Raw genomic sequence first — 8,977 nt, 5'->3', positions numbered from 1 at the left:
ATTTGGTTGCTATTAATGATACAAAAGCCATAGTACACACAATTTGCATCGTTCCCTTAGTTAGTGATTATCCCAAAGTGTTTCCGAAGATCTCCTAGTATCCTCCCGATGGGGTTATTGATTTTGGGATTGATGTTATTCCGAGACCCAACCTATTTCTATTCCACCTTATCGTATGGCTCCAACAATGGAGAACTAAGGGAGTTAAAGGATCGGTTAGAAGGACTTGTTGGATAAACGTTTCATCAGACCAAGTTCCTCTCGTGGGTGCTCCGTCTTGTTTGTTAGAAAGAAAGATGGTTCCCTTAGGATGTGTGTTGATTACATCGGCTTAATAATGTGACCATTAAGAATAAATATCCTTTGCCTAGGATAGATGATCTATTTGACCAACCCGAGGTGCTAAGTTCTTTTCAAAGATTGATGCGAGGTCGGGGTATCACCAATTGAAGATAAAGGAAAAGGATATCCCGAAAACTGCTTTCCGTACTCGTTATGGGCACTTTGAGTTTCTAGTGATGTCCTTTGGGTTGACTAATGCGCCTGCTGCGTTCATGGATTTGATGAACCGGGTGTTTAAACCATATCAAGACCGCTTCATTATTATGTTTATTGACGACATCTTGGTGCACTCTAAGAATCGTGAGGATCATGCTAATCATTTGAGGATAACTTTGACAACACTTGAGGAGAACGAGCTTTATGCAAAATTCTCTAAGTGTGAGTTCGGCTTGAGTCTGTGTTTTTCTTGGGTCACGTGGTGGGTGACGGCATTAGTAGACCTCGAGAAAATTTCGGCGGTTAGGATTAGCCTAGACGATTAGTGCGACGGAAATTCGTAGTTTCTTGGGTTTGGCAAATTATTACAGAAATTTTGTGGAAGTTTTTTCGTCCATAGCCTCACCATTGACTAAATTAACACAGAAGACTGCTAAGTTTCAGTGGTCCGAAGCTTGTGAAAAGAGTTTCTAAGAGCTTAAGACAAGGTTGACTTCGACTCTATTTTGACTTTACCTTCAGGTACGGTGGATATGTGGTGTATTGTGATGCTTCTAGAATTGGTTTGGGTTGTGTATTAATGCGAACGGTAAGGTATTTGCTATGGCTGCGTCAGTTGAAGAAGCATGAGAAGAGCTATTCGACTCATGACTTAGAGTTGGCTGCCGTGGTATTTGCCTTGAAAATTTGGCGTCATTATTTGTATGGTGAGCATTGCGATGTCTTTTGATACATGAATTGTCTTAGTTCATGTATAGAAAATTAATTATGATACATGTATTATTTTGTTTTATTCATGAACTAGAAAGTATGAAAGTTGTTCATGAACTAGGGAAGATAAAGGATATCTAGAATTAAATTAGGTACATGTACTAGATTAGGTACATGCTAGACGAAAATCTATAAGTACCTATGTAGTTTAACATTTTTATTTAAGTTAAGTTGGTGGAAGAATATATTCCCACTTTTCTTCAAGAGAATAATCAAATTTGTAAGTCAAGTTGAGGTGAACAAAGAAGAATCGTTTTTTCACTTGTCTTTAAGAGAGAATTTAAGTGATTGAGAGTGCTTCTCCTCCCTCGATTTTTCAACAGGGATTTGGTAAGTAGAGAAGGGTTAGATAATGCCACATGAAAAAATTTGGTGACGATAGAGCTCTGTTAGTGATTCGTGGCACGAATAAACCAAATATGTCACGACGGTAGCATATTTATGCCTAACTATCACCATTTATGATAGTAAAGGCATATTTGAGCTTTCTTCCATTTTAAAATACCTACGCAAAGCACAATTTTTGTCGTTTTCTCTAGTACTGAATGACCGTAGAGACCCAAATTTGACGTCTCTTCACGGATAGGCACGTTTGCTTTTCCTAGAGTATACACGTTACCAAAAGAGCAATGCAGGCCACGTAAACGTAACGGACTTGTCATCCTTTCAAAAGCCTGATTTTGAGGTTTGAATGACGACTCCGTCATCGTTCGTGGAATAGGAAACCTTTGCGATTTTTTTGCATTTATGTAGGACTAGTATAATTATAAGCAGTACTAATGTAATGACAAAATAGTTATTGCTAATTACCAAAAAAAAAATAGTTATTGCTGCTTATAGAGGACTAACCGCAATCTTAGCAGAACCAAGAAAAAAATGGCCCTCCAATTCTACTCCCTTTTCAAAAGAAGGCAACATTGCAGAGAAAAGTATGGCTCAAAATCTTGATTTTTTTTTCTCTTTTAATGAATATAACTTATGTTTTGAAAATGAAGCCATGTTGTTGTTGATTTGTGAAGGGAGACAAAGACAAGGATTAGAAGAAATTCGATGGATGAAGATGATGGATTTGAGGATGCAGGTACAGGGACACCTTTATCTGCAATATCTGAGGCATTTGAGGAGCTTTCATCATGTTTAAAGTCAAATGGCTATCATGATCTTATGTTGAAGCCTTTTTGTGATGCTTGTTCTCTTGTTTCTGTCCTCTTTGGTTCCCTAGGAATCGCTTTTAAATTTGCAGAGCTTGAATACGTCTCCAAGGTTAGTTACTACCTATTCTTTTGATTTTTCTTCCATTATTTGTCAGTTTTTGAGAAAAAAAGTAAATAAGAGAAAGAGTTGGTTGGAAATTGGTGGGTGGGTTTGGAGGATCCTAAATAGACAGGATTGTAGAGTTACATAATCTCATCTCCACCAAGTTGAGACTCAACACCCGGCACGCCCAAGACTGGATATACGGAGATGAACAATATAAGATGGGGCTCAAGAGCCGGTAAACGTGAATTCACTCTGAAACCATGAGATGAATTTTGGGCATAATTCAACTCCAAAAGTTATAGCTCATGAGGTGAGGATTGCCCTAGATCATATAAAGAGTTGCATAATCCCATCTCCACCAATTTGAGACTCCCACACGAACAAGACTGGATATGTGGAGTGTAAACAATATAAGATGGGGCTCAACATTGGGTAAACAATGAATTGAGACGAACCTAGCTCTGATACCATGATTAAAAAAATGGATGTTGGGCCTAACTCAACCATAAAAACTATAGAGATCTTAGTAGCTCAGTTGATTGGCTACCTGAACTTTCACCTTGTTGGTGAGGGTTCGATTCCCCACATTTTAATCCCCTTCCCCACCCCCTTATGAAAAAAAAAAAACCTAAAAACTTAGCTCATGAGGTGAGTACTGCCAAAGACCATATAAAGAGTCACATAATCACCGATATGGGACTCAACAAATATTGTGTAGAAGTATTATTGAGACGTGTTAGAAAATTGGGGTTACCATCTAGCTAAACTAGGAATAAACTGTTACCTCATTAAGAATCAATTTAAGTGATTTGCCTATCTTCTGTTTCCCAGGATGTTTATTACATTTTCCCCTTAAAACATCAATAAGAACATAGAGGAGCTTTCGAAGTTTGAAAACTAAATGGTATCCCCTGGCTTGGCTCCTTGATTGTTATTCAGTGGTGATGTATGCTCATGTTTTAATCTCTTCTACTCTAGATGTATCACAAAGGGCTGATTTACCAAGAATTTGTTCCTAAACAGCACCATGAATGCTTAAGGCCTAGCTTTTAAATCACATTATAATGAGAATTGGTGTCTCGCATATGTGGTTTGACTACAATACTTTTTACATCAAATGTAGTTTATGCAAAAGAAGGCAAAATATACCAAGATGGCTTTATTGCTTTTGTATCTTTATTTTTCTAGTACTCTTTTAAAACATTAATATGGTTAAGAACCCTCTGGCATGAAGCACTTTGACTAATCCATTGGGTACGTACTACCTTCCTACCAGCACAGATATCAGATTACTCTGTCCACTGACTTAGACGGAAGAGTTCACCTAGTGTTGCCTCTGTTTGGATTCAAACCTTAGTTCTCGGGGTTATTACTCCACCTCTTCCACTGGTAGGGACCCGAAAGAAAATTGATATGAAGAAGTTGTTTTAGCTAGATTAGTGGTCATGAGCTACAAATAAAACCTGTGGCTTGGATTTATTGATTTTAACACCTAAAAGTAAAGCTTTATTTGGTATGAAGAGTATAATTATTCTTGGGGATCATTAAGCATCTGAGAAGAACATTATAGGAGATCTGCTAATTCTTGTGCTAGTCATTGAAATGGTTGTTATAAACCTGTATATGAAATATACTTAAACAGACTGTAAAAAATTTCAGAAATGAAAAACAGAATCTGGAAAAATATCAGAAGAACAATATCTCAAAATATATGTGGGAATTAAATTGAGCCCACTGAATACACAGTGTGTCCTTAAGGAAATTATTCCCCTCAATGTACCCGAGGTTGTGGAATATATCCTCCCAGGATAGAACAATTTACTCACCGTCTTAGCGGTACAGCAAACTCCGGTGACGGCAAACTCACTCGACGGCAGTATATCACACGAGAATTTTAGTGCAAGAAAAGAAGAGAGAAGATCAGAATTTCCGTAAGGAAAAATCTAAAGATCAACAAGACATAAATAGCCATGGAAGTGTTGGTTCAGAAAAGGTGCAACTCAAAGGTTGCATCCTTTCAGATGAGCAGGAACATTTAAATAAATCCGGGAAAGGAAAACCGGGTCACGGGTCAGAAACGGATAATCTGGATTTTTATTAATCAGGAACCCAGGTCAGGGATTGGATGAATAATTAATAATTAAATAATTAAAATTAATTAAATAAATTTGGTCCAAAAAGATTGTCAATCAATTGACCAAATCTGAAGCCGAAGCCGAGCGAGCGACGACGACGACGGCACAAGGCTTGCCTTCTTCTCAACCCTGTAGCAACTAGAAGGAATGCTTCTACATATAAGCACATGAACTTTCCTTTCCACTACCAATGTGGTAGAATGCCTCATCTAAAAAGCAATAAACGAACAATTCAAAATTTTCATTTTCCCTCCAGTTTTCTTCTCTCCATTTCCCATTCATCTACACTTAAAACCCAACAATGGTCGCATGTCATGGCTATTCTGCAAGGGATATCCGTTACCTAGTTTGAACTTTATCCTATGCAGCTCCTGCCTCGACTCTAACAGGTCAACTTAATCCGCTTCAGTTTTCAGGAAGTAATTAGTGGATGATTAGCTAATTTTCTAAGAAGTTAAATAAAAAAAAAATAAAAAATTGTGATAAATATTTCAAAAGGACCGTCAAAGCATTGTGCAAAACATGTTGAAGTAAGTTTACATACCGTTTTGTCTACCTCATATGAATTTGCCTCATTTGAGATATAAAGACCACATGAGCAACTACTTTACAATTAGGATCTGTCTAAGCCTATAAATTCTTAATGAATTTGAAAAAGATTGCATAATTTTTCAGCTGATTGGAAGTTAAAATGTGACTGGTAGATACTCACAAGAGAAAAGTATGATAACATGCCCCTCAACTGGGTATGGCATTGTGACCATAGTCTTCTAAGTACTATTCAGGATGGACTGAAAAACGTAGTCGTAAAGAAGCTGATCTCTTTTGATATTCGCTCGCTGTAGCAAATGTAGTGACAGAAGTTGATAGGCTCCGCGACAAGTCGTTGTCTTAAAAGCCTTCAGCTAGATTATGCAGATATGAGATTTTGTTTTCTTCTGGTAGTTTACCATCATTTAGCAATCTATGTAATTTTCTTTTGGTTCTGATGTCTGCCATACCTTTTGGTTTAAGCATGAATGTCGCTTTTAGGTACGTGATCTTGCAGAAGCATCAGAAATATTTGGAAGTTTGAACAGTATCCTTGATTATGATGTTAGAAATGATACAGTGAGAACACCAGGAAGCCTTTCACGCAATTTACGCAGAGTTCGGCAGGGTCTAGACCTCATCAGAGCCTTGTTTCAGAATTTTCTTTCAACCTAGTACGGTTTACTCCCTTCTTATGGCAACTTCTTTTTATGTAAATGTGATTTCCTCCAGCTTTTGTCAAATTGAAACTGCATAAATTTTGGCACAACCCAAATGTGTGTTGTCTAATTTTTTCTAATCTTTTCATAGAATATGCCCAGTTATTTCATGTACTTTTAGACTTTTATGCATTCAAAATTGTTACTAGAAAATAAAAGAATGGATCTGGCGTTGTCTTTGTTGCAAATTCAATTTGCTTATGCATAAAAGCAAGCTGGATGCAGGTAGAGCTAATACACTTCTATAAAAGAGCTTCATGCTGCATTAGCAATTTTCGTTTGCTTATATAAAATTTACAATGAACCTGCTTGTTTCTTTTTGGAATCAAACGAACTCACTGGTTGATGAGGATGTGACGCCTGAACTTATCTGACTATCCTATCATCGAAAATACAAGTAAAATTTCCAACTCTTTCCTTCTAGACTTGCTTTAAAATATGAATGAGGAGATTAGTTTAGAAGGAATTAGAGAAAACAGAAAGAGAAGTCCCAAGATGCTTCTCCTAATGTTTTCAGGTATCTTTAGGTTTTTACTCCATGAGTAAATTAATATTGGCTTTCTAGAAGTAGAACAGATGTATGGGGAAATACCACCCGCTTACAATGAAGTAAATGATGATCCTCGCATATTTTTATACATAGAGCAAGAAGTAAAATATGATATTAGTCAATTGAGAAGTAAATAATGGCCATGTTTAACATTGTTAATCAATATCAGAGGCGTGCATTGATCTCCAGAATGTTGAGTCTGATATAGTTACAATTTCTCTCTAAATGTTTATTTTATCCCGACACTTGTATATCCCTTTTCCTTTTAACTATTTTAAATTAGCTCTAGATCTAATGGTTATACTTTCTGTTTAGTGATGATTCCCTGAAAGAAGCAGCTTCAATGGCATATGCAAAAGTTTGTGCACCTTATCATACATGGGCTGTGAGAACTGCTGTCTCTGCTGGTATGTGTGCTCTTCCAACAAGGGACCAACTTCTCATGAAGCTAAATGAGACTGGTAAGTTTACTTTCTGTAACATTATTAGACAATTTGTTATTCTGCCATTCAAGTTGTTGCTTTATCCATTAAAATAAAGATTCGGGTGTATTACTGTTACTCCGAATTAGGATATAGTATACTAGTGTTTCAACAGTTAAGAGAGTGTAAGATTAGGAAACGGTACTTTGATGAATTAGGAAACGGTACTTTGATGACCAACATAATTCCTGTATTGCCAAGCATGAGAACAATTTACTAGTCAGAGAAATATGTAGCTCATTACTCTGTAGATTCAACTCTTAACTGATTTCTCAAACATGGAGATTCCATCGTTGTGAGAGCACAAGAGATGTTACATTACTATTTGGGGGTTTGGGATTTGCTAGTTGTTTCCAATTTGAATCTTAGTCTACATGACAGGTTTGTCTTCTACCATTAGAATCCACGCACCATGAATTTCTTTCTGCCAATTAACAGGATAACTTCTATCTTTATCCTGACATTCTTTTCTATGAATTGAATAACTTCAATTTTGTTTGTCTTGACATCCAACCACAAGAACTATTTCAATAATATTTGTGATCAGATGGCCGTCTGGTTTGAGTATTGAATTAGTAAGACAACCTGACATATCTGGTTCTGATGTTTACGTTGTAACTTAGGATTTATACCCTTGCTGAAATGGTAGCTGCAGATATATGAACAATGTTAATGAACTAGCAAGAAGAACGATTCGACTTGTTTTGGCAGCACGAATCCATTCACAAATGTCCTAATAATGTTTGAGTTCCTCTCATGAGAAGCAAAAATTACTTGTTGCAGATGATTCAGCTGAGAGAGAAATGAGAAGATACATTGATGCTTCGCTTCCAATCATCGAATACATTGACAAACTTTATATTTCAAGGAATATAACCTTGGATTGGTGATCTTCACCTTCGCTTGGGAAGAACCAGGAAGAAATGCCCATAATATGTCTTGACAACAAGAGGAAATTCAGAAGCAAAAAAAGTCCGTCCAAAACTTACTTCTGACAGAGTGGCATTTGATTGCTATACATGTACCCCATATTTAGGGGAGTGGGAGTTAGCCTGTATGTTGAGCAGGTGAATACACTGATGGCTGCCAATTAAATTTATGGTTTAGTACAAAGAAATTTATCTAGTTTTAGGTTGGAAATATGTACCAAAAGTAGTTTTAGAAAATACATCGAGTCCTATTCGTCAGATTTGATTTAGTGAACTTGGAAGTAACAAAGAGCAAGTAATAGTATTCTTACCTGTAAAGAAGTAAAGGTTAAATATGGAAGAAGAGTCAAATTTGCAGACTCTCGGTTAACTTTTCTGCCGCTAGAAAGAGTTTATTTATATATACATTCTGTACATGGATTGCTGTAAAAGGATTGATACAAATCCTATATTCTCACTAATCTATAATGTTAAAATATGTACAGCAAATCATAACAATAATTTAAAATACATCAGTTATTCAAGATAAGAGATAAAATAGGAACAAGATAGAGTTAACTAGAAAATCTTCTACCTATCTACACGGCACTTTTGGTGCTGGTGTGAGAGGGATTCTCAGTTAATAGCCCCGGCAAGCTGATGGTGAGGGTTGAACAAGGAGCATGGATCTTAACAGATTGAATGAAGCTGTACCAAGAGCTTTCGTAAAAATATCCGCTATTTGATTCTAAGAGCTAACAAAGGGAACAACAAGTGAATGATCATTTACTTTCTCCCATACAAAATGATAGTCAAGTTTGATTTGCTTCGATCGTTGATGAATACGGGGATTGGCGGAGATAAAGCTAGCACTTAAGTTGTCGCACAATAGAATCGGAGGTTGTCTGAGAGGAGTGTGTAACTCATTTAAAAATTGCTCGATCCAAATGATCTCGGTAGTAGCAAAGGCAAGAGCTCGATATTAGGTTCGATTTTGCTAGAGCGAGCGACCTGCCACACAGCTTCTTAGAGCACCAACTTACTAAATTGCCACCTTAGCAGTAAAGAGCAAAACCACGCTGCTGAGAGCAACCAGGCCGGAATCCGGGATGAGTGCAAGTTG

General features: G+C 36.9%; 1 protein-coding gene across 2 annotated transcripts; it reads left to right on the top strand.

Annotated features, from left to right (window-relative positions):
• The first annotated feature begins 1,776 nt into the window (after positions 1–1,776).
• On the top strand, positions 1,777–8,276 carry LOC132036097 (ACD11 homolog protein). Of its 2 annotated transcripts, XM_059426331.1 has the most exons (6): positions 1,777–2,198; positions 2,289–2,350; positions 2,492–2,532; positions 5,697–5,869; positions 6,780–6,925; positions 7,730–8,276. In XM_059426331.1, exons 1-6 carry the CDS (start codon positions 2,146–2,148, stop codon positions 7,834–7,836), a joined length of 582 nt encoding a protein of 193 aa, XP_059282314.1. In that variant the 5' UTR covers positions 1,777–2,145; the 3' UTR covers positions 7,837–8,276. The 2 variants fall into 2 exon arrangements, with proteins under 2 accessions (XP_059282314.1, XP_059282312.1); XM_059426329.1 differs by having other exon boundaries at positions 1,796–2,198; positions 2,289–2,532.
• Positions 8,277–8,977: the final 701 nt, after the last annotated feature.

Source organism: Lycium ferocissimum, chromosome 11 (assembly GCF_029784015.1).
Source record: "Lycium ferocissimum isolate CSIRO_LF1 chromosome 11, AGI_CSIRO_Lferr_CH_V1, whole genome shotgun sequence".
Classification (NCBI taxonomy): domain Eukaryota; kingdom Viridiplantae; phylum Streptophyta; class Magnoliopsida; order Solanales; family Solanaceae; genus Lycium; species Lycium ferocissimum.
Note: the sequence above shows the minus strand (reverse complement) of the source record. Positions and strands in the feature narration are given on the sequence as shown.